The sequence below is a fragment of the Cotesia typhae genome, unplaced genomic scaffold (genome assembly GCF_013202065.1).
Source record: "Cotesia typhae breed Kobodo isofemale line unplaced genomic scaffold, CoteBio_Ctyphae scaffold_152, whole genome shotgun sequence".
Lineage (NCBI taxonomy): Eukaryota > Metazoa > Arthropoda > Insecta > Hymenoptera > Braconidae > Cotesia > Cotesia typhae.
Genome location: NW_027423776.1, coordinates 1,488,038 through 1,515,280, shown reverse-complemented (window position 1 = coordinate 1,515,280; position 27,243 = coordinate 1,488,038). Strand labels below are relative to the sequence as shown.

General features: G+C 30.1%; 2 protein-coding genes across 2 annotated transcripts; one reads left to right on the top strand and one right to left on the bottom strand.

The window, feature by feature from the left end:
• Positions 1-7,283: 7,283 nt before the first annotated feature.
• LOC141535917 (uncharacterized) lies at positions 7,284-24,684 on the bottom strand. Its single transcript, XM_074256081.1, is given in 6 exon segments — positions 7,284-7,928; positions 11,057-11,115; positions 16,629-16,670; positions 17,756-18,199; positions 24,071-24,212; positions 24,337-24,684. Coding segments are annotated over 5 exon segments (1,305 nt in total). The 5' UTR covers positions 24,186-24,212; positions 24,337-24,684.
• On the top strand, positions 12,327-15,634 carry LOC141536479 (uncharacterized). Its single transcript, XM_074257015.1, has 4 exons — positions 12,327-13,158; positions 13,602-14,171; positions 14,300-14,583; positions 14,701-15,634. Exons 1-4 carry the CDS (start codon positions 12,672-12,674, stop codon positions 14,779-14,781), a joined length of 1,422 nt encoding a protein of 473 aa, XP_074113116.1. The 5' UTR covers positions 12,327-12,671; the 3' UTR covers positions 14,782-15,634.
• Positions 24,685-27,243: the final 2,559 nt, after the last annotated feature.

The window sequence follows — 27,243 nt, the reverse complement described above, 5'->3', positions numbered from 1 at the left end:
AGAAGATAGGTTCCGTATGAAATCCATTCTATCTAAGAAAGTAAGCAGTAATTGATATATATTTTACTAATAGGCATGTAGTAATTAACGGTTTCTTGTAAAGTTATTAAAAAAAAAAATCTAAAGTGCTCTCTGACTCTATTTACTGCAATTGAGTCCATATAACTAATTTTTTATTCTTAATAATTATTGATTATTTTTTTAAACTTCTTGCATTTAAAGTGGGGTTATTTTTCAATCTATTATTTTTCAGTAGTATCTTCAAAGTAACCAAATGCAAGAAAATTTATATCATACGGCTCACTAATCATTCTCTTGATTTTGTAATCAAGGAACTCTAAGTGGAAAAAATGTACTCAAGTCTCATCCAGTTAGGATTCATAACAAATATTAACCAATAAAACCTTTTTGGACTCAAAAAATTAACATCAGACGTTTAAATCAAGATAAAAGGAATAAAAAATCGATTTATATTTGCAAACTGGTCAATAGAGCTAAGTATTTCGTAAAAATAACCGTTACAGAACTTTAATATTATTGATTAGTAAACGAAATTAGCTATTATGAATAGTAGGTACCTATTGTATCATAGCGATCTTTTTCAATCCTGGAAATCAAATGTTAAGAATGCGTGCATGGTGCCCGAAGATACATATACATAAAAAGAATCTATATATTATAAATACATATAAAATGATATAACATAGATATTTTGACAATTGTTATTCAGTATTAATATAATTTCTGATTACCCTGATTAAAAAAAAAAGAATTCAACAGAATTACAAATGATTTGATTTTTAATTATTTTTAATACGTTTTAATCCTTCCAATTTTACTCAATACTACCTCGTATGGGCGTTTAACATGGAGAAATTTTTTTAAACCTGGTTACATTGTTTTCTTGTAACGAACATTCCTCGAAACAGATCGTAAAATAAAATTTTCAATAGAGATGATAGTTTGTTTTTGACCATAAATTCAAATTTTTTTAAGAATATCTTTTAAGTATCAAAACTTGAAATACTTACAATGAATAATAGAGTCGATCAAATTGGCATCATAATTACTCCATTGTTTTTGGAATATGAATATTTATGTTGGAAAAAATTACTTTGATCAATTTCTTGACTTTGACTGACTAAATGTTTTGATAAATATTAAGAGTGGCGAGGCAAGATTTGCTCGACTCAAAAAATTGGTAAATAATTGTTATAAATCAATCATATGTATCGTCGATTATCATGTATTATCAAAGAACGAAACGTCTGCAATTAAATTCATACTAAGAAAAATTTCAACTATTAGATTCAAGGTGTATCTCAGATTATAAATGCTTTTTCGAAAATATTAAAAAGCAATCGAATTACGTTGGTTGCATATATATATATATATATATATATATATATATATATATATATATATATATATATATATATATATATATATATATATATATATATACAAAGAATAAAAGTAATTGAAAAGAATTTAGATTCCACCATTTTTAATAAGTGTCAATGAATATGATTAACCAGAAATATTTTGAGAAAAGTATTTAGAAGATACCTTAGCATAAATAAAAATCATATATACTTCAAGAAAAGTACTCAAAATATATCTCAATAAAAAATCGTCTGTACATATTTAGAAGGCAAAATTCATGATTTTAATTGTGATAGATTCATAAAGTGATCGCAAAAACTACGATTTTTTAGAAAAAGTTAAAAATCTTTTTTCATGATTACAACTTAGTGAAATTATCAGAGTATACCCTGATAGCCAGCGCTTTCTCAGTAAGTGTTGACTCCCAGCAGTTACGGTTAAGTTATACATCAAGTTGGCGGTAATTCTTCACTCAACAACAGTTGTAAGCAAATTGACAGAAATCTACGGCCGCAACTTGAATACAAGTTAACAATCAAACTTGTAGTTAAATTTCCTTTCAACTTTACTACAATTTGAAGGAAATACTTGTACACCAAGTTTTGACGTCTATTTGCAGAGTAAGTTATAGGTAACTAATAGGTAATCGCTCGCTTTGCCAACTCTTTCCATCAAGTTTGCTTCAAATTGCGGACGTAGATTGACAGTAAGTTATAGGTAAGGTGGCTATCAGGGTATTAAAAAAGTTTTTATCAAGAGATCGATGTCTATAAAATACAAGTAATATGTACTATTGCCGGCAGTCGGTATACTAGATTTTTCTTTGTTGCTCCGAATGTGTTAGCTCTGACTGCGTATTAGATTGAGTCATGGATGCATGTTAAAAAAAAAAGAGCTAAAAAATTATCATGAAATATGCTGTTATTTTGCCGGCAAGTTATTTATAATCACATCAAATTATCTATCATTTCTATTAAAAATGACTGATGGTAATTATACGCACGTTTTTCAAACTATCATGACTTAAATCTTATAATTAATTAATCAATAAAATTTCAGTATCAAAATAATCAGGAATTTTAAAGGAGAAAAAAAGCTATTAATGCTATCATGAGATTAAAATTAAAAAATTAATTTAGTTCAAGAAAAAAACTAACAAAGCCATTACATTCAAATTTTCATAATTGTTATTCTGTATGATATTATTTCTTATTGGTCAACATTACTTAAGATAATTTGTGTAATAATTCTCTCATTATTGCAATGCATGAATTATGAAAAGAATTGTCAATTACAAATTCAAATTATTTTTGTAAACTGTATACTACCGGTTCTATTCAATAAATTTAATTCTACGTGTATATATACGTCAGGCCAACATAAATACTTATAACTAGAAAAATATCTGAAGCGAATAAAAAAAATTTAGCACAACCTCAAAGTTCATAACTTTTTAGCTAATTTTCATTGAGGAATCATTTTAAATAATAGCATATTTTATATCATGAGATCGGTTTAAATTATCAATCTTTTTCCTTTTACTATCATTAACATAAAATATAATTAACTCAAGCAGAAACCTAACGGTTATTTAACTAACTTTTCATTTGCAGTACCGAAACAGACAAAATCTAGCTAAACTGAAAATTGGTTTCTGCTGAACTAAATTTTATGTATAATTTTTCATTTGCATCAAATCTGTGAAATTCAAATTAATGAAAATCAAATATTTTATTGTTTAAATGATATTCTCAATCTATCATAATACTTTGGGAAAACTCCTCGAAAAAATGGAGAGTTTGAAGAAATCCCTCTAAGTGCCAGAATGCTATGAGGAATAGCCTGAAAGTATCTCGTTACTTTGACGAATTTGCTCAAAGTATCAGAATAGTTCAAGGTATTTCCTCAAAGAATCGAAGTTTATATCAATTATTTAATATTGCCATTGTTATTTTGACGGAAGTGTCTATTATTTTTATATACTTCCAAGACTTCCTTCAAATTATCTCGGTTTTTTATACTACTCGACAAGCCAGGTTTTCAAAATATACTATATTCCCAATGTATACCTTACGTATGTGAGATACTTTGACGTAGGTCTCCGAAGAATACATTTTTCCCCAATGAATACATTACGTAGATAAATTTTCTTCAATCTATACCATATGTATTCATATACATATATATATACATACATTCATACATACATACATACAGACAACATCGCGGGGGTAGTCAGGGAAGCTTCCCGTGACCTTCAAACGTCGAGATCTGATGAAAACTCGATTTTTGAAAATCTGAGATTTTTAGAGGGAAGTTAAAAAGACATTATTGATTTTTAAAAAAATTACGGTAAGTTTAAGGAACAAAAACCTTATTCCCTTAATTTTTCCGAAATTTCAATCGATCGGCCCAGAAAAACCGCTGACCCGATCGATCTAAAAATTTAGGGGGTTCTTCATGGTACATTATGCTAAAAAATTTTCCTATGATCCAAGTCTTCCCCCCAATATTGACGAAGATACAGTTGATTAACCAATAACAAGAAAAATGGCATTTTTTGCTCTTTTTTTGCGTTAACGTTACAGGTGGAAAAAATTTTTTTTTTAATTTAATCGTGACAGGTTTTTGTAGAAAATTTTCTGCAGAAAACGAAACTCTTCGTCCGCTCGCTAGGAAACTAGTAGTTCCAGAGATATCTGTAGTTGAGTGAAAAAGGATCTTTTTGCATTAAAAATTCGATATCTCGACGACAAATGGTCGTGTCCGGGTTCCGCAAAAAGCAAATTAAAGTTGAATAAAAAGGCTATGCGACCTATGCGTTGGTCTAGCTCAAAAAAATTTTTCCATGCCCGTAGAACAAAAAAAAAACGTAAAAAATTTGGAAAATTTTTTCTTTGTGCTTCATCCAAGGATTGCATGGCTACCAATGAATGATATCGACACACACCTACAATTTATCAATTTTCCATCTTAATCCCTATTGCAGCTCCACCTGGACGTCTCTGCAAAGGTTTCTAAGTGCACCCAAAAATCAGAGGAGGATGCCATGTATCCCGAGGCTGCACTGTAACAATCATCACACGCACACACACAATATTTTTAAACACACAAAATGTTTTCTCATAGATTTACAAATTAATTTTTTCAAGTTTATTTGCAATTTGATATAAATTTATTTCTCAATTGAAACCCGATTAACTCATTTTCCCTAAATCCATTCATTCTAATTAAGATTCTTAACTGATTTATTGTCTTGGTCTTTATAATGCAACAAAAAATATTTATTTATAAGAGGTCTTCGTATCTTGAATTAATATATTAAAATCTAATAACAGAGATTTTATGTTGCTTGAAAACTTAGAAGTTATTTTAATTTATTTTACAATGGACTAAGATTTTAGTCTCGACCTTAAGTGTCCTCTACTCAGAGTTTTAGCGCGAGACAAGATGGCCGACTCTCTCTCAAACTTTTGTCGAATTTATTTCTGACGAAAATTTACAAGTATTTCATTTTCTACTTTTAGCTAAATAATTTTAATAACAATTTCAACAAATATTTCTTGAATCCAATTTTACTGCGTTTACCCTAACAAAAAAACTGCGTAGAATGCCGCCAACCGCGTAAAAATCGGTTCATTCATTTAAAAGTTATTGCGATTTAAAAATCCATAAAATAGTGTTCTATGAAACTTCTATCAGACTTTTAAGCTCAAAGAGCACAAAAGCACAGAAAAGGTATCTTTTTGAGCTCGAAGGACTCAAAAAAAACAGCCATGTATTAACGGAATTAGCGGGAAGTTGTAGAGATGGCCTTTATGGTCAACCGTTTTTCTAATTTTTTTTAATTGTACTAGCTTGTTAAATAATAATTAATTACCTAGCTATTTTATAGTTATTCACAGAGATTTTTTCTCGAGGATTTACTCGTTTTATATCTGGAAATTTTAATAATCGAGGGACTAACACAAGTGCTTATGATTAAAAAGATGTTAATTTTGTACTCAATAATTAACGAATCAATTAATCCCGTTGAGCACAATCGAAACGATCGGCAGATGTTCTCAATAGCTATACGATGTAATTTGCAACCTTTCGTGGGTCTGCTCTAGCTATGAGACTCCACTGAATAAATTGACCCGAACTGGCCTTAAAAAACTGAACTTATACTATAACTAAGCCTAATATTTGACGTTCGGTACTTCTCCTGACATTCTGGATGGCTTCGCTTGGATCCTCTGGAATACTCTCTTTGAACCTGGTAACAGTTCCTGACGTGAGACTCTCCGACGCTTAATTGAAGGAGCATAGACAGGTGATACAAAGAATTCATTCTCGTTTAATTCGCTGTTTGAACGTTTATTCAGTTATAACAACTTACAACTGCTACTGTTACTCAATCACACTTGTACTATTACCTGTATTGATCGACTAAGTGCTCTGAATACAATATAATTGTTTACTGCAACTACTTGCGCAGGACCTGATCAATGTACTGATATGACTAGCATATTTTCTATTGATCCCGGAGATAATTTAAGTAATTCACTACTTTGATGCGTACTAAGAGCAATATAGCATTGATTATCTGATGTATTTAATGCTTGCCCCTCATCATGACGCGCAGTGTAGGAATCTTCACCTTTTAGCCCTTATGGTGTAAGAAACTAATCATGACTTACCGAAATATCTTAACTTAAATATCTTAAGTAAATTCCTTTGAGACACTGGGCTAGGACAAGGAACTGGTACGGGACAGATAACATTCTCAGGTGTAAAATTCGCACATAACAATAAACAAAATTCTCATTGTATTCTTCTAATTAAGGAAAACATAATTTGAAATGATTAAATCCATGCAATGTATGGATCATTCCATCAAATAAGTACATTTTTATAAGATGACCCTCACGAATTATGTTCAAAATTTGTGGAGGTGTTCTCTATAATAAGAAAAAAATTCCCTATAAGTTTCAGCCCTCAATATGCAGCAGTTCTAATTAAAGTGGAAAAATTGACTTTTCTCAATGTGCGGCGCATAGTACTTCCAATTTGATAATCTTTTTTTTTTTCTAAAAGATCAGAGTTTTTTCCACAAAATGTATTTGATTTTCACGATGTGCATATTTTTTGTTCAATCACAATTCAATTAAACATCAAATCTTTATAATTAAAATACTTTTATTTTTGAACTTTTTCAAATATTGATACAGTTTTAATAAAAGCATATCCAACTCCATCATTTATCAGTAAAAACGTTTGCAATGTCTTTGTACCCTTCACCGTTTTTAATTAAAAATCCATTCTGCAACTTTAATTGAATTTTAAAGGGTCTTCTGAAATTTTTATGATAAAATGGATATTTTCATCCAAAAGCTAAGAATTTTCCCCACCAGATACGATTTTCCGTGTATTTTAATCAAAAAGTTTTACTCATCAGAAAAATTAACAAAAAAGTTAAAAAAAATTGTATTTAAAAATTTCAGAGAATCATAACTCCAGAATCGCTGCTTATTAAGAGCTGAAATTAATAGGGAATTTTTTTCTTATCATAGAGAACACCTCCACAAATTTTAACCATAATCCGTGAGGGTCTACCTGTAAAATGTACTTATTTGGTGGAATGACCCGTATATATCTGTATATTAGTCATCTAGAATTATTCTAAATTATTTCAAATTATTTTTAATCATTTCAAATTAGATTCGCTAACCAGAATTTAGTTTGATTGTGTCTGTTTCAAGGTATATACTTTTTACTGGATGAATAAATGTTTAAACCAACATTACCATACAGATGACGTGAAAAATTATTGTAAAAAAGGTGTAAGTTTTTTTTTACTATTTTTTTAACGTGTTAATTTTCTTAAGAACTGTGATGTTGAAAAAACTTTTTTTTTATTTATAAAATTTTCCAAAGGTAATTACACTACATTCAGCAGTTATGCAATTTTGACAAGCCTCTAGTGGTAAGTTGTGAGTAAAACCTGGTTTACATGTCATAAGTTGGGGTCTATGATTTTTACAAACAATAACATCGGAACATGTATCATCCAGTCGTAAAATTTTCCCGTTTTCACATGAAAGTTTCATCCACTTATTCTAAATAATATACTTAGTCATCTGTTGATTATCCACTATGGAAGCATCTATAAGATCTTTCTGAATATAACTAGTAGTGTCTCGAGTAACTCTATCTTCGCGCTAATATTGATTATTGTTATCGGATTGTATAGTGATTGATTTTTGCATCTCTGTTTCTGATCTTAATTTCCATAGGTTTTGAGGATAAGGCCCAGATGGGAAAGCCGTTTGAGGTGGCTTTCGTGATGTTTCTGGGAATTGAGATCCATCAGAGTAAGAACTGTTTGACATTCCTATTGTAGATGAATTACCGAAATTCATAGACGAACTATTTGACCAATACTCATTCGAAGAGCTTTCGGAATTATCTGGATACTCGACCGGGCGAGACCAAATTGACATTGGCGTTACTGCACCTTGACAATCAACATTATATGGATAGTCGCAAACACTGACCAGCTAAAATATAAATTTTGATATTTTGATTTGAAATAAAAATATTTATACTTATAATAACAATGAAATTATACACTAGTCACAAAAATTAAGGGATATAAAAAAAATTCCAAATTTTTTGGTGATTTTCAGCGAGCTGTAACTCCGAGGAAAATGATCGCACAGAAAAAAAAAAAAAAGCAAATTGTAGCTCCAAGTGTCTAGTTTTTAGATATGACCATGAAAATTTTTTGTCATCGTCAGGTCTGGAGAAATCCTAAGAAAACTACTGAAAAAAAATTTTTCGAAATTTTTTTCGTCTTAAAAAAGGTCTACGGGCTTCAAAAAATTTTTTCGATTGTTTCGTTTAAAAGCTCTTTTAGTAAATTTAATACCCTTTAATTTGACGTAATCAAAAAGCCTGTACGATAATTTGCCGCGGAGTTATCGTCAATCAAAGCAAAAAGTTTTTTTGACTTTGGAAATCAATAACTCTGGAAATAATGACCGTATAGGAAATCGAAGGAGGGTTTTGAAAACTACACAATATTCTCTATAAGAAAACGTAAACCGCTTTTGAAGAAAAAATTTTTTTGAATTGAAAACTCGGACTGAAAAAAGACAAAAATTCGCATAATTAAGGATATTTGGATAACTTGGTATAACTTTGGATAAAATGGATGAACGAAGGATATCGTTGGTAATTTTTAACTTCAAAGTGTCCCCTCAAATCCCTAAGAAATTCAAAGCGCTGCGATTTTTTGTTCATAGTGCCCAGAAGCTTCAAATTCTGTGTTTTCGCAAAAATCACCATTATGAGCAATTTTGTGATTTTTATTCATTTTTCCATTGAAAAAAATTTTTTTCAAAATTCTTTATTTTTTCGATCAAAGAGATTGATTTTTCAAGAAATTTGAAAAAAAAATTTCAATTTTTTCGAAAATTTTTTTCGAAATTTTCTCAATTTTTTCGACTGTTGTTTTACCGCCGGCATTAGCGTTACCCAAAGCGTACCACGTGGAGGTTGCTCGGTCGGATTTACGCTTCTCACACACACGTGTGTGTGTGTGTGTATGTGTGTGTGTGTGTGTGTGTGTGTGTGTGTGTGTGTGTGTGTGTGTGTGTGTGTGTGTGTGTGTGTGTCTTTGTCTTTGTCTGCGTGTTTGTCTGTTTGCAGCTGCCGAATGACCTCTGTACGCACGGCAGTAACTGCTCAGTACCGTGTATTGCCACCTCTGTTCTGAATCACAGCTCGTAAACGCTCTTGCATGTTGATGCATCGTCGAATATCACGTTGCGAAATTCCTTGCCAACAACGTAACAACGCTTGAGTCAACTGATGAAGAATTGTGCAGTTGCGGATAGTCTCGCCGCAATCGACGCCCAAGCATGTCCCAAACATGCAAAAAAACAAATTTTTTTTTTTTTTTTTCAAATTTCTTGAAAAATCAATCTCTTTGATCGAAAAAATAAAGAATTTTGAAAAAAAAAATTTTTTTTCAATGGAAAAATGAATAAAAATCACAAAATTGCTCATAATGGTGATTTTTGCGAAAACACAGAATTTGAAGCTTCTGGGCACTATGAACAAAAAATCGCAGCGCTTTGAATTTCTTAGGGATTTGAGGGGACACTTTGAAGTTAAAAAATTACCAACGATATCCTTCGTTCATCCATTTTATCCAAAGTTATACCAAGTTATCCAAATATCCTTAATTATGCGAATTTTTGTCTTTTTTCAGTCCGAGTTTTCAATTCAAAAAAATTTTTCTTCAAAAGCGGTTTACGTTTTCTTATAGAGAATATTGTGTAGTTTTCAAAACCCTCCTTCGATTTCCTATACGGTCATTATTTCCAGAGTTATTGATTTCCAAAGTCAAAAAAAACTTTTTTGCTTTGATTGACGATAACTCCGCGGCAAATTATCGTACAGGCTTTTGATTACGTCAAATTAAAGGGTATTAAATTTACTAAAAGAGCTTTTAAACGAAACAATCGAAAAAATTTTTTTGAAGCCCGTAGACCTTTTTTAAGACGAAAAAAAATTTCGAAAAATTTTTTTTCAGTAGTTTTCTTAGGATTTCTCCAGACCTGACGATGACAAAAAATTTTCATGGTCATATCTAAAAACTAGACACTTGGAGCTACAATTTGCTTTTTTTTTTTTTTTTCTGTGCGATCATTTTCCTCGGAGTTACAGCTCGCTGAAAATCACCAAAAAATTTGGAATTTTTTTTATATCCCTTAATTTTTGTGACTAGTATATATATATATATATATATATATATATATATATATATATATATATATATATATATATATATATATATATATATACTCGCTGTTACCCGCCCGCTTCGCTGGGCAATTATAGAATTGTATTTTTCGATCTAAACTTAAAATTTGATTAGAGTATTGTTTTGACTTTCACAAATTCCAAATTTCATCGAATAAGCATATACCTTTTATCTATGAAATTATTCCAGCTAATATTCATTGTAACTTTCAAAGTGCAATCACTATAATGTTTGCGTGGCCTTTTTTTCAAAAATGAATAATAATTGACACGAAGAAAAAAATTTAAAATGAGAATTTGGAGTCTATAGGAGCTATAGCTTGAAAATTAAAAATTTTGATTGTTAATACCCACCCCCGCAACCCTCTGTGAGGTGAGATATCGTGAAATTTGTTTATAGATTATTTCTACATCTCTTACAAAAGATTCCTACCAAAATTGAAGTTGATAGGAGCTACAGTTTAAAAACTGGAGTTTTTCATTTTTAACGCCCCCGCAAACCCCTTTGGGGGTGGAATTTTTTAAAATCTGTTCTTAGCTGATCTTTACAGGGCAAAAGTATAATTCCTACCAAATTTCAATTTTCTAGGTCCGATGGTTCCGGAGATATCGTGATGAGTCAATCTATCTATAGCACAGCTCCTATATATATCACACACAATTTACCATTTTATTTTTAATCATTTAAATCAGTATAATCATTTAACAATATCAACATTAATATTTATGTTATATTTATCTGTTTTATGATATAATGGAGTTTATCCTTCATGATCATTTCAATACATATTAGCTATTTGAGTTATTAATGATTTAGCTATTCTTTCTTAAAAAAAGTATGATTATGAATTCCTACTGTCCCAACAATCAATCGATGAAAATCCATGTATTTGCCTAATATTGTGTAGAATAATACTGTTGAATAATAATTGTATAGAATATTAATATTTAGTAACTTTCTACTTTTATTCTAATCATTCCTCTGAATTTAGTTTACAACCGAATTTATTATTACAATTTATTCATTTTAACAGTTGTTTTAGCAACGGTAACCATTGCAACTGTGACCATGGCAATGGTAACCATGGCAACGGTAACCGTGGCAACGGTAACCATGGCAACGGTAGCCATGGCAACGGTATCCATGGTAACGGTAACCATGGCAACGGTAACCATGGCAACGGTTGATTAGCGTGGGTGGTTGCGTTGGGGGAGGGGGGGGGTGAGTTCTATAATTGATGGGTGTCACTTGATGGATTTCTTAGATTGGCGAATCAAAATGACATTTTCTAAAAAAAAAAAAGAGAGAGAGATATAGGGAAGGGGGAAGAAGTCACGGGAGGGAGGGGAAGAATGAGAGGGAGGGGAGGGAGTAGCATACGTGATGGTAGACGAAAAATTCATTATAGCTAGGAATTGCGTAAAATCCGTTCTTAGTGAGCGTCTACATCACGAATGGAGTAAGTATGCTAAATTTCAAGTCAATTGGGCGAATAGTTTCGGAGATCTCGTGATGAGTGAGTGAGTGGTATTTCGCTTATATATATATATATATATATATATATATATATATATATATATATATATATATATATATATATATTAGAGTGTATCAAAAAAATCGACTATTTTTTTTTTTCAACGAACATTGAAAAATCGTTAGAGTATCTCTAGAAGAAGATCCTCTGAAAATATGAGCTCTTAATATTAATATTTAGAGATGGCGTCATGTGATTTCTATTTCCCATTTAAATAACATAGGAAAATTTTTTTTTAAAGTTTGGAATTTTGTACCATGATAACGAGCTATCTCATAGGTTAAACACTTATCAGTCCTTATAGGAAATTAAATGCTCTACAAAAAAGGTCTGATTGACATTTTGCGTAAGTTAAGCCGTTTCAAAGATATCAAGCGTCAAACTTCAGACTGATAAAAATTGCGCTTAATTTTTTTTTAAAGAAAAAAAAATCAATTTATATGTATTTAAAATCAATTATCATCAATTTGAGAATAAATATATGAATATATTTAATAGAATGCATATCCAAAATTCTTAATAATTTTACAAATGCTAATTTTTATTGATTTTCAGCGAAAAATATTTACTTACATAAAAATATTTCACAAGTTTATTGTAAATTTATTCAAATTTTGTATTAATAATAAATATTCTGATTATATAGTATTATATGTTAATGTGTTAATAGTCCATTTCACTTCATATCAATTTTTTTTTGTTATCTACTTATTTAAGTAAATCGGTAATCCAAATGTTTGTAGAATAGATTATACAATTGTTATTTGCGCCCTCTACCAGCTATTGTCTATAATTAACTCCAAGCTTTTGTACTATTATACATTTCTTCTCCCTTTTTAATGTTACTGATTACATTTTATTCTGATGATTGTTTAAATTAATCGTTAGTTTATCAATCTTCGAAGAATTAAGTTTATTTATTAAGTGTTAAAGATGGAAAAACAAATTTATTTAATTGGCTACCAAATAACAAAATTTGTGGGACGTAAACTGCCAAGTTTAAAAGAGGTTATGTCTCTTTTTTTCCATTATCATAGTTCTCAACGAATGACAATTAACAAAAGTGCATTATTTACGATTAAAAACGTTTTTGAGTTATGGGCTGAAGCTGGAATTCCGACGTGTACCCAAAGTTCTGCAATAAGAAAGCTTGTTCATTGTCATACTCTTTGGAACAATTTGGTAAAAAGTAAAAATAAAAAGCAGTCTCATAATAAAACATCACATTTTCGTGTGCTAATTGAAAAATTGTTTGACGTTGCTCATCATAATGCAACGAAACTTATTGACAAAGATAAGAAGTTATTTTTGGAAGGCCAACGGCAATTGAACCGACGAGGTTTTATTAATATTAATCCTCAAAATAATATGGAAGTTGACCTAATATCTGATAGTGATGTAAATCAACCAAATGAAATTGGTAAGTGTTTCTTTACTTTTTCGCAGTCTTAGGTAACTTTTGCATACAAATTATATAGAAAATCGTTCACTTTTGAATCGTACATTGTCTTCATTTTTCAAAAACTTCAAAGTATTTAACTGATTTATTTTTTAGATAATAAAAATGATCTTTTAGAATGTTCTCTTGATAACTAGGCTTTTCTATTTCATTCTTGATACTAGCTTTTTCATGAGTATTTTATGATCCTTGAAAATCAGCAAAGAACATAAAAGTTTAAGTTCACCAAGATTTTTAATTTGCATCTAAAAAATTGCTAAAATGTTTTAACGAATCTTGAAATTAGAAAGTCAAGTTTGTTATGTAACTTATCAATGTTTGGTTTTTATTTCTTCTTGCGGTTAAAATTTTGAATTATTTTACAAATTATCAAGAATTTAACTGAAATTTTGATTATCTTATAGAAAAAAATCAGTCTTTTGTCAACGATACCGGCTTATTAAGTCAAAAAACGGATTCCAGTCTTAGTCGAACTTCACACTCAATTTCTGATTATGAAGATGATGTTAAATTTTCGCAACAGCCAAAAAAAAAGGACGTAGTGACAGCTCTACTTGCTAGTACACTTGATCGTGCGAATGTGACTGACAGAAATGCTACTTACATCATAGCTGCTACGTTGACGAGTGTAGGACTTGATATAAACGATTACAATATAAGTCATATGACGGTCCATCGAAAGCGTGAATCCATGAGGGAAAATGTAGTGAAGAATTTACAAAACAATCTAGCACTTGATAACTGCGTTCTACACTGGGATGGAAAAATAATGCCTGATAATGAAGAACCTGGGAATGTCGATAGACTGGCAATTGTGATAACAGCTTCGGGACAAGAAACATTTCTTGAAGCTCCCAAAATTTCGTCTGGAACTGGTGAAAATCAAGCTTCAGTAATTGTTTCAAAAATGCGGGATTGGTCTGTCACTGACAAAGTTAAAGCGTTATGCTTCGATACTACGGCAACAAATACAGGTATTATTTACTTGAATTATGGCAGATCTACTTTTGAGATGTCTTCAATTTTTCATAGCCATGTTTTGATTGTTCAATTTGTCATTTATTTATTTATAAAAATTAATTGAAAATTTATTATTTATTAGGAGTACACAATGGTTCATGCGTTTTAATAGAACAAGCATTAAAAAGAGAGCTTATTTATTTACCGTGTCGTCACCACATTCTTGAGCTGGTTTTAAGATCTGTATTTGAATCATATTGGCCTACATCATCTGGACCTAATGTCCCAATTTTCAACAGATTCAAAGATAAGTGGAGCGAAATAGATCAACAAAAGTATGTTGCAGGAATTTCAGACCAGGGAGTATTTGGAGTCATAGGTGATACCAAAGAACAAATACTGATTCTTCTTACGAATTATTCACAAGTAAAAATAAATATATTTCATGTCTCCCGTAATAATTACTTTAATTATATTAATATTGATTGCAATTTAATAATAATAATAATAATAATAATAATGTTATTAATTCATGTTAAATAGATATCACAACCAAGAGGTGATTACAGAGAGCTCTTGGAATTGGCTTTTATTTTTTGGGAGCGATACCACCTAACGGAGTAATGTTCAAACGACCTGGAGCGGTACATCACGCAAGGTGGATGGCCAAGGCAATTTATAATTTGAAAATATTTTTATTTCGAAATCAATTTAAACTTACGAATTCTGAAATGAAAGGAGTGCGGCAGGTCTGTGTTTTTATAATAAAATTTTATGTGAAAATATGGTTTTCAGCAACATCGGCAATAACAGCACCAAATAATGATTTGAAGCTAATGCAAGAATTGCTTTCCTACAATAAAATAAACCCACTTGTTTCTAAAAATGCATCTGAAAAAATGGCTAAGCATTTATGGTACCTCTCAGAGGAATTAGCTGCTCTATCATTATTTGATATGAATGTGTCGCTAGAAATAAAAAAAAAATAGTTACAGCTCTAAAATCGAATGAAGGCACACTTATAAATAAGAAGCGTTTTCAAATAAAAGGCAAAAATTTCAAAACATTATTAAAAAAGATTTGAGCGACTTTGTATCTAAAAAATCTTTAATTTTATTTGAACGGTTCGGTTTGTGTACAGATTTTCTTGATGTAGACATAACTTTATGGCCAATTCATGAAAGCTATCAAAATAATCTTCAATTTTTTAATTTGTTAAAAGTTGTGAATGATGTTGCTGAAAGAAATATTGCGTTAATTTCTCAATATAATCAACGCTTAACTAAAAATGAGGAGCAGTTTCAAGGTTTGTTACAAACTGTGAAAAAACATCGACAAGATTATCCAAATTGTATGAAAAAGAATTTATTGTAGATTTTACTGCTAAGAAGTTCACTAAAAATGTTTCAATAGATCTTGTATTTTACTGTTGTTACTGTTTAATTTATTAATAAACCAATAAATCTATTATTATTAATTGAAATGGATTATTATTACATAATATAAATAGTTTTATTTGAAACTTGTACCACAATTTTTACGTAAGTAAATATTTTTCGCTGAAAACCAATAAAAATTAGCATTTGTAAAATTATTAAGAATTTTGGATATGCATTCTATTAAATATATTCATATATTTATTCTCAAATTGATGATAATTGATTTTAAATACATATAAATTGATTTTTTTTTCTTTAAAAAAAAAAATTAAGCGCAATTTTTATCAATCTGAAGTTTGACGCTTGATATCTTTGAAACGGCTTAACTTACGCAAAATGTCAATCAGACCTTTTTTGTAGAGCATTTAATTTCCTATAAGGACTAATAAGTGTTTAACCTATGAGATAGCTCGTTATCATGGTACAAAATTCCAAACTTTAAAAAAAAATTTTCCTATGTTATTTAAATGGGAAATAGAAATCACATGACGCCATCTCTAAATATTAATATTAAGAGCTCATATTTTCAGAGGATCTTCTTCTAGAGATACTCTAACGATTTTTCAATGTTCGTTGAAAAAAAAATAGTCGATTTTTTTGATACACTCTAATATATATATATATATATATATATATATATATATATATATATATATATATATATATATATATATATATAGGTGCCAAAATTCAATTTTCATGAAGAATCTTTTAAAATTAGAATTTTGAGTTCCGCTTTTGGCAGGAGCCGTGTTTAGGAATTTCCCAAGATATTTTGGGGTGAGACGATTTATTTGATTTTCATAGAATTTTTAACAGGAGATTTAGTTTGGCACTTCCGGCCAAAATTTGAAATTACAGCGGAAAGACCCAAACTAAACTCCTGTTAAAAAATCTCACTCCAAAATATCTTAGGAAATGCCCAAATTTCTATATATGAATGTTGTTACCCACTCGCTCCGCTGGACACTTTATAGAATTGTATTTTTAAATCTGGACTTGAAATTTAATTGGAGTATTGTTTGGACTTACACAGATTCCAAATTCCCTCAGATTTATCTGTACCTTTAATCCCTGTAATTATTACAGCTAATATTCATTGTAACTTTCAATGTGCAATCACTATAACATTTCCGTGGTTTTCTTCCAAAAACGAATAATAATTGACACGAAGAAAACAATTTGAAATGAGCATTGAAAGTTTCAGTTAAATTAATTGCAAGTCTCATAAGTGAAGCTGAAATCTGTTTAGCTTAAAGTGTAATGAATTTTGCCATTAATTACAATTTTTCATGGAAAATAAGTAGGGCATGTTTTTCAGGAATTCTCTTAGAATGAGTAGCGTAATTTCTTTTTCACATCTCAAGTCCCTGACAGATTCGTGGTCACGATAAAATTATAGAATTTGAAGGATATAGGACGCTTCCCTGACTACCCCCGCGATGTTGTCACTATGCCACTAGGTCTGTCTGTGAGGATGTATATATACATATATGTGTGGATGTATGTAACCCTCCCATAACTTTTGAACGGCTTGACCGATTTAATCGCGGTTGGAGTCATTTTAAAGGGCTTGATCGTAATAAGATTTTGAATACAATTTGGACCGAGTCGGACCGGTAGATTTTGAAAAATTTCAAAAAAACTACCAAAAAAATTTTTTTTAATGTGGTTTTTTTGAAATAACTTTTGAATTGCTCCGAAATTCCAAGTCCGATTAAATAAAACTCAAAAATTCTCCATGAGACTTAAAAAACTGCATCGAATGCTACCAACCGCGTGGAAATCGGTTCATTAATTCAATAGTTATTGTGATTTAAATACTTGAAAAATAGTTTTTTATCAAACTTCTATCAGACTTTTCAGCTCGAAGAGCTCAAAAGTATACAATAGCTATTTCTTTGAGCTCGGAGAGCTCAAAAACACACACAAATTGTATTCTTCGAGCTCAAAGAGCTCAAAAACGTCATAAGTGCAATTTCAAGCGTAGGTATGGAATTGGCGGGATGTTGCAGGGATGGCCTTCAGGGTTAACCGTTTTCCTGATTTTTCTTTTAAGTTACTAGATTCAAAGAAACTGAGTAAATAAAATTCAAGTAAGAAGGATTTTTTTAAGAATTATATTATTCCTTTCAGAATAGACAAATCAAAAGACTTACTTGGAGTGGGTCCAGGCCGTTCGCCGCAATTGACGTTTTGTTCAAAGTCACATAAGCCAGTCATTTCATTAAAAAGCAAATCGTTTGGACATTGCTGTTCAATTACTGTATTATCCCAACAGTTAAGATAGTTGGCACAATTATTTGGACTTGGAAACTGTCCTCGAAGGGCTAAGCAACCGGATATAAGCATTTGATCATCATCTGGTTTTGCCTGATCGGATTCTGCTAGTAAATTTGGAATTGCAGTTTGGTCAAATTGATTTGAATTATGATCAGAAAATTCTATATAAGTTTGTCGTACATTTGATATAATCTGTGCAGATGAATTATCAACGAATGTTTCCTCTTGCTCGTTTGAATTCAATTTGACATTAGGCAGGTCATATTGCGACTTCTTCTGTTTATCTACTTTTCCGAACCCTGTGTCATCCCATGCGCTCTCTAATTTGAAAAAAAAAATGTGTATAACTATAAGCATATTTTCTGTGAAAGGATTATTAACTTAAATATCATTATTTGTGAAGAATGTATACAATTGGAAAAAGAATAAAATTGTAAAAATAATGACCAGTCTTAATTATTAGCTTTCCTCTAAGGAAGTTAGATTGTACGTATAGATTGACATCATTCTATAGAGTTCAGCAAGTCTTAAACTTCTTCGTAGGTTTGAGCCGATTCAACGCGATTGATTTTGAGAAACTCAGAAAAAAAATTAGGAAAACGGTTGATCCTGAAGGCCATCCCTGCAACTTCCCGCTACTTTCGTAATTAAGCGCTCGAAATTGCACTTATTATGTTTTTGAGCTCTTCGACCTCAAAAATCTAATTTTCGTGTAGTTTTGAGCTCTCCGAGTTTAAATGTATGATAGGAGTTTAATAAATCACTATTTTTTTTAATTTTCAAACCGCAATAACTTTTGAATGAATGAACCGATTTTCACGCGCTTTGCAGCATTCAACGCAGTTTTTTAAATTCTATAATATACATTCAAACACAAATTGATTAGACCAGAAATTTCAGTGTAATCCGAAAAAAGCACTTTTTGTCGATTTTTTTCGTCAACGATAACTCACGAACGAATCAACCGATTTTGACCAGCTTGGTGGCGATCGACGTGATTTTTTTATGTTAAGAGCTGATTAGTTTTTGGAATCGATCGGTCGAGCCGTTTAAATGTTATAAAAAAAAAACCACATTAAAAAAAATTTTTTTTGTAGTTTTTTTTAGATTTCTGAAAATCTATCGGTCCAAATCAGTCCAAACCATATTCAAAAGTTAAGTCAAGCCCTTTCGATTGGTGTCAACCGCGATAGAATCGGTCAAGCCGTTCAAAAGTTATGAGAGGTTTACATGACACACACACACACACACACACACACACACACACACACACACACACACACACACACACACACACACACACACACACACACACACACACACACACACACACACACACACACACACACACACACACACACACACACACACACACACACACACACACACACACACACACACACACACACACACACACACACACACAGATTGATTGATTGATTGATGATTTATTCATGCCAAGGCACAAGCCAAATGGTAATTTTAAATACAATATGATTTGGGATAAATTTGCAACAGGTCGGGTATCTGATGGGGATCTAGGCGGTGAAGTTTTATTCAAAGGTATAATAAAAATAACTTTCCAAATGTCAGGGACTATTCCAGTATCAAGAGATCTATTAAATAAGAGAGAGAGAGAGAGAGAGAGACAACGTCGCGGGAGTAGTCAGGGAAGCTTCCTAAGACCTTAAAACGTCGAGATCTGATGAAAACTCGATTTTGGAAAAACGGGGTGAAAACAATAAATTCCCGATTTTTGAAAATCTTCGATTTTCTTAGCAGAAAGTTTAAAGAAAAAAAAATTTACGAATCATGTTGTTTAAAAATAACTTTCGAGTTGCTTTATCGATCAATAACATTACCTAATCAGCTGTTAAACTCGAAAAACCCCATCAAATGCCGTTCAATGAAACGTCTTTCGGCTACATCCGAAATCGAAGGTGGATTTTATGGCATAGATTTAATGTACAAATTTCTAAAAAGTCTGGGTACCATAAGTCAAATCAGTCGGTATTTTTGAAATCAAAATATCTCTCCTCAGTCAAATGTTATTAATAAATGTAGTTTTAGAAATGATGATTTTTTACAGTTTAGAAATTTTAAAAAGCCACTCTTTCTATAAAAAAAGGTCCGATTTTATTACTTTTTGAACTCGTTCAAAATAATTATCTGATGAAAAAATTTTTCTAGTTTTATTAATTATTTTTTAAAGATTAGATATCTCATGTCTGGGAGTTAGGCAGGGATTGAGTCGATATAAATAATGAGAGAAGATTTTATGTATAAACGACGTGTGAATTTATTAGTAACTAATTACAACGATTGGAAATATTTGTGACTGTACTCGATAACGTGCTAATTGATTATGATACTTATGAATAATAGTATACAGTATTTCGGCGCAACTGCATGCGTAGTAGATCGACGTGTCGGCATATGTGTGTGTAGTGTACGTGTGACTATTACTATATCTCCAACACATTTCCTTAATATGAACACGTTCACGGTTCATGCTGTCTCACTCATCCCCATGGCTTTTGTGAGTTTGGTGTGTCTGTCTCTTGGCAATGCTTTTGAAATAAACAAAACAATTGTTGCGAGATCATGAGTTCATAGCCATTTGCGATTTTTCAGAAATCTATACTTTTGTGATACAAGATGCAGTGCCAGTGAAACAATTATCAAGCAATAATTTTTCCTATTGTAATCTATCTTAAGCATAACGGCGAACTTATTCACTAAAGTTTAGTCATCATATCTGATACCAATAATCATGACACTGTCGCCGTTCATGTGTTTCTGAAGATTGTTACCGATTTTATATAAGAATTAGACCCCAATCCCCTTCCCCTTCAAACAATTACAGGAACTCAAAAATTTCATTCAGTTATTCCCAGGAACAACTGGAACATATTAACTAAGAAAAATTCAAGTTTAAAAAACGGTCGTTTGTGTAAAATATATGAAAATATTAAAAAAAAAAAAAAAAAAAACGGTTGTTAATATTTACTCGTAAATAAAATCAGCCTTTCTTTATTTCTTTAAAATTCTTATTTGGGGCAAAAGTATATCAAAATAAGTTTATTATAAGTAAAAAAAAAATTACAGAGTTTAAAAATTCGGAACTGATAATAATTTGTATTGTAAAAAAAAATATTTAAAATAGCAAACTTAAAAAAAAAATAGAAAGATACACACAATTTGGAAAACACAATTGAAGACTTAAAATTCAAAAATCTCAATGAAAAATAATTTGAAAAATTTTTTTTATATTTTCTTTCTGAAAAGAGCATTTAAAAACAAAAATTTTGAAAAAAAATTTGAATTTCGAGAATATTAAAAAGTTACGAGCAAAAAAAACAAAAAAAAAAGCAGTTTTTTTTTAATTCGATATTTTTTGAACCAGTAATAAAATAAATCTCAAAATTCATCAAGAGGCCTCTTTTGGGGGCTACTAATAAATACCAAAATATTGAGAAGATCTAAAATTGAAATTTTTAAAACCGTCCGATTTGGCGTGGAATGCCCCATATGTATGTATTTATATATTTATATCAAAATCAGTCGATTCGTACGAGAGATAACGTGAACAAAGGAAATTCGAAAAAATTGTTTTTTCGGAGTTACTCTGAAATTCCTAGTTTGATCAATTCAAACTCAAAGATTTGTTATGAGACTAGAAAAACTGCGTCGAATGCCGCCAACCGAATGAAAATCAGTTTATCTATTCAAAAGTTATTGCCGTTTGAAATTTCAACAAATAGTGTTTTATTAATTTCCTATTAGACTTTTGAACTCGAAGAGCTCAACTGCATAGAAAAGCTATCTCTTTAAGCTCGAAGAGCTCTAAAGTACACAAAAATTGTATTTTTGAGCTTGGAGAGCTAAAAAACGTCATAAGTGCAATTTCAAGTGTACTGAGATGAAATTTTATTGTTAAATAAACAAAGAATTGTAGTTATTTGAAATCATTTTAGGACTGTTTTCTTTTCTCAGGAATTTTTATAGTAAATAAAGCCCTGAAATTTATCTATTGAAATAATTTGTGTTTTTTTCCAGAGCCACAAAAAAAATTAAAATGATTATCTAAAATAAAAAATAAAGAGCACAAACTATGCATAAAAGATAAAGTAATCACCGTTAATAATCACGAATCAATTATTATAAGACAATCACTAATTATTATAATTAGATATTAGGAATTCTTTTACAATAGAGCTACCTGAAAAATAGAGCTGATTAAATATTTTGATAATAATTAAAATCAATATCATCTATTAATACAATATTCCTAATAGCTATTATAAAAAAATTAATTTATTTGAAAATTTTTATCTCGAGTTTTGATATAATCAGATTCATATTATGTCACAACATCTGAGGGCAGTAAATCTTTATTCTATGCTGCAAGTCACATTCTAATTTCGGTCTCCTCATTTAAAAGAGAGGAGAGGCACACACACACACACACACACACACACACACGCGCGCGCGCGCGCGCGAGTATTTTCTTGAGAGTATCCACGATTGCTTTCTACAATTCTAAAGTGTCAAGAACTGATAACGACTTTATTTTTGAAAATTTATCTGAAAGAAATAAGGGGCATTCCATAGTGACTGGTAGGACATTTGACTCTGGAATTCCATCAATTATAAGCTACAATTATGTGACTGAAATTTGTATTATAGTAAAATGTATCTTATAATATAGAAAAATAACTAATTAACAACATCATTTTGTCAAAAACCTCGATTACTTTTTAAGTCTCTCGTAATTATCGTTTGACTGAGTGTGACTGGTGGGACATCGAAAAATCCTTCTCTCTTACCGCGATATACTTAAAGTCGAATTTCAGTTCGACCTCTAAGCTTTTAAAAAATACTTCCCTCTCAATACAAAATTTACAAAAATACAAAAAAAAATTTTTGTATTTTATCTTGCAAAAAATTTATCTTGCAAACATTCAATATTACGAAGAATTAGACTGATTACCTGCGTTGGAACAATTAGAAAAATTTTTTTTATTGTGACTAGTGGGACAAGTACAAAGTACGTACATGAAGTAGTTTATTAAGAAGCTTTCTTATTATTCCAACCTTAGAAACATTACTGTTTATATATTAAACTATTAGGAGAATAGGAAATATATATGTACTCCGAACAATATATGAAAAATGAGATAAGAATAGTAGAAGATTCATGAATAATGATGACATGCAAAATCGTGAAGCGTTCCACATTTTTAAAATTAAATAATTTTATGAAGCAGGAAATAATAGGAGTTACGGCAACTATGACGTGAGCGTTTCACATTCACGTAACAGGATAATTGGGAGGATAACTCGCGAGAAAATTCGGCAAGAAAAATCGCCAAATTAGTGATTATATATGTTAAAAAAAAATTAATCATTTAACTGAAGATCACTAAGAGAAACAACGCTGTAAATTTCAGTACTTTGACTAAATTCTATGATGCATTGACTATAAGCCAGAGTCCCACCAGTCACATGTGACTGGTAGAACATATTTTAAATAATCCTGAAAACTATATTTTGGATTTTTTGGAAATTATAAGAAGTTTAAATCAATTTTAACATGTTTGTTGTTACTTCTACAAAGAAAAAAAATTTAACAAGTCAGATTTGAGGTTGGGAAAACAATTTTTCTATCTTTTTGCGTGACTGGTGGGACATGTAATGAGCTTATATTCAAATACGAAATATACAAAAACTAACGTATCTTTTTTTTTTTTGAATCAAACATAATTCTTTTCTTTATTTAATTGTTTTTTTTAGATGAAATGAATTACTAGCTGGAATTGATAAGATGATTAAAAAAACTTGTTGCTGACTTAAACAACATTTGGTCCAAATACTAGTTAGTACGACTGAAAAGTTACTAGGAGAGAAAAATCGATTTTTTTATTGATTAAAAAAAATTTTCTTTAGAAATGATTAAAATATAGACTTTTAATAATAAATTGAGACTAAATTAGAATTAACTAGAGGAATTTTAAAATTTTAGTCATTTTCTCATTTCGCATGGGATGCCCCATAACTTCAAAATTTAACAACCTTTTATTTCAATGAAAAGTAAAAAAATTATTTTGATTTATAGTCTCCGTATAAATTTATTAAGTGAATTGAGTTTTCAAATTAATTAATTATTAATTTTATCTTCATACGATTACCTTCAGATTTTGGGAAGAGTAGTTGCCGAGGTCGACTCTTCAAGTTATTTGTTCTTCTTGTTGCAGCTTCAAGACCGACCACAAGTAGTATGAATAGAAAAATCCTAATTTTCATTTTTCTCGATGATTCAAAAATTTATAACTTGAAATTTAAGATTAAAGGAAAAATAATATATTTATATATATATATATATATATATATATATATATATATATATATATATATATATATATATATATACACATGCAATTCAAACAAAACTCACTCCGCTGGTTTCCATCTGATCTTTTATAAACAGGACCTTAGCTGACGAAGACTTACATAGGGTGTCCCCCACCACCAATTTCACAGGAAGAATTTCGGTATACCAATTAACTTACAACGGACCTCATGGCTATTATATACAAAACAGAAACTGCATATCTTTTTATCTGTTTGGAATTAAAAATTCTTTAGTTTTCAGATAACCATAATACAGCATTGAAATAATCTCGATAGTGCAAATAAAATCAATAAAGAAATTAATTCAATAAAGTCATTTCTCTAGTTATCAATGTTAATGCTTATCCGATAATGTTAAATTTTCGAAAAATCAAGCTTTATTCTCCTTATTACGAGTTCAACATAAAAATTATAATTGGAAGAACTGATACAGAAATCAATAATACAACTAAATAAAGAATTAAAAAACGACTCATCACATAAAGTTTAAGTGATAGTAGATAAATTGAGTTGTCACTTATGATTAAAAAGTTAATTAATTAATATTAATGATTTAGAATAGAATCGCCAACAAAAAAAAAATTATTCAATTTTACTAGATTCGATAAAAATTTTGGACGTACTTTTGATCGCGAAGGTAATAATAGAGTATACATACGTATATAGATATGAAGATTTTTGACTGAGCTATTTTTCACTAAAACTCAACAAATTAAAAAGAAAATTGCCGCAAAATTTTCTGTAATCGGCTGATTCATAAAGAAAAATATATAATTAAAATAACAACTTATTGTCAAGACCTAATCCTACACCACTCAATCGTACGATCATAAATTCGAGTTTGAGTGGTTAATCAGGTAGAAGTTTCTAAAAAATTGTGAAATGAAATCGTTCAGGATAAATTCTCGGTTCGCAATAAAACCTCACGCACTTACAAGTTTAATAAAACCCTATTTGTAACAATAGTAATAACAAACAGATTGCAATAATTTTTGCCTTTTTAGCTATCTACGATTCGTCCAGTAGTTCGAAACTACAACTTTGGCAAATTTTTATGGCAAAAAAATTGCCATAAATCATCAGATAGATGATCTTTGTTTGATCTCGGTTGTTGAGCCTAAAATAAATTTTGACCTTGAAAACATTCTGGTTCGTGCAAAACCAGTTTGAATGTCGAGTCCGAATCCTCTAAAGAAATAATAAGAGTAAAAACATTAGACCCTCCAGTCACAACTATAGCTTGAGAGTCGATAATTCTGACAACTGTTTTATAAAAAATGACCTATATTTCCGTATAGATAGATGCACTTTCAATATTTAGGCTTAAAATTCTACATATAATTCTGGTGAAAAAACAAGAGCTTATTTTAACCGTAAATTCAATAAGATAATTCAATGGACGTATTAGAGTCATTTGTTTTTGGCGATTATTATCATTACTTTTTTTTTTCTTTTATTAACACTATGAAATAGTGATTCATATACCAATAAGAGTTTTTGTAAATTTCTACCTGAAATATCACATTTTAATGCTTTTATTTCGATTTAAAAATCGCATACTTTTGAAGAACAGAGAAATTGAAATATCTTGTTGAATTTTATATAACATCTATTAATGTCAATATTCCAGTATATTAGTCCAGGGTACAATTTTTCGAAGAAACTTCATATCTAATTATCATCTAATTATCATATAATATCAGTTTCTAACAGGCAGTTAGTTACGAAAAAAATTAGGAAAACGGTTGACCCTGAAGGCCATCCCTGCAACTCTCTGCTAATTCCACATCTAAGCGCTAAACATCTTATGTTATTATGAGCTCCCTGAGCTCAAAGAGTGAAATATTCTAAGCTTTTGAACCCGTCGAGCTCAGAAGTCTGGTAGCAGTTTAATGAACAGTATTTTTTGAATTTTCAAACCGTAATAACTTCTGAATGAATAAACAGATTTTCACGCGGTTGACAGTAATCCACGCAATTTTTCAAATTCGATGGTATAAATTTAAAAACCAACTGATCAAACCAAATATTTTAGAAAAATTTTAAAAATTCACTTTTTCTGAATTTTTTCGACAACGATAACTCACGAATCAATTAACTGATTTCCACGTTTTTGGTGGCAACCGACGTGGTTTTTAGACTCTAGTAATTTTTTTATTTCATCAATAATGATCAAAAAAGAAATGTCGAAATTATGTAAAAAAAAAAAAAAAAAAACAGTTTTTGATAACTCTCGAACGAATTAACCGATTTTGACGAGTTGGTAGCAATCGACGTGGTTTTTCTTAGTTTAAGGGCAGATTCGTTTTTGGAATTTATCGGTAGAGTCGTTTAAAAGATATTCTAAAAACCGATTTTTTGAAAATTTTATTTTTGAGATTTCGTAAAATCTAGCAGACTGAATTGATTAAAATTTCAATTAACATAATTCTATATCTACCTTCTACCGGAGGTATTATAATTAAATCTCTACAAATTGTGAATTTCATTTCTATTCCAGCAATAATTTTAGTGATGATACTTTTTATTTTAGACCATACGATTTCACTTAAATTACTACGACCTTGTGATATGCTAATTGTTTTAATATTGTTATTTAATAGTTACATTTAAAAATTTTTGATGGCTTTTAAATAGTCGATCTCTTTCGGATTATCTTTACTATTACTTTGTGTAACTAAAGCAATTACCTTTTTTCTAGAAGTATCCATTTTAATTATATTACCTAATTCATACGCATTGTTTGGGTGTAGTTTATTTCAATGTCCTATTTCTTTCCAATTTCGCTATTTACTGTTAAGATTCATAAAAAATTCAAAACGTATAAAATTCATAAGAAAAAAAAATCTGTTTGAAAAATATCCTAAAATGGCGTCCCTGAAAGGTGATATTATTAATGAAGGGAAAGTTTTTAAGTGTCACCCAAAAACTAGTGTGCCTAAAATTGTGA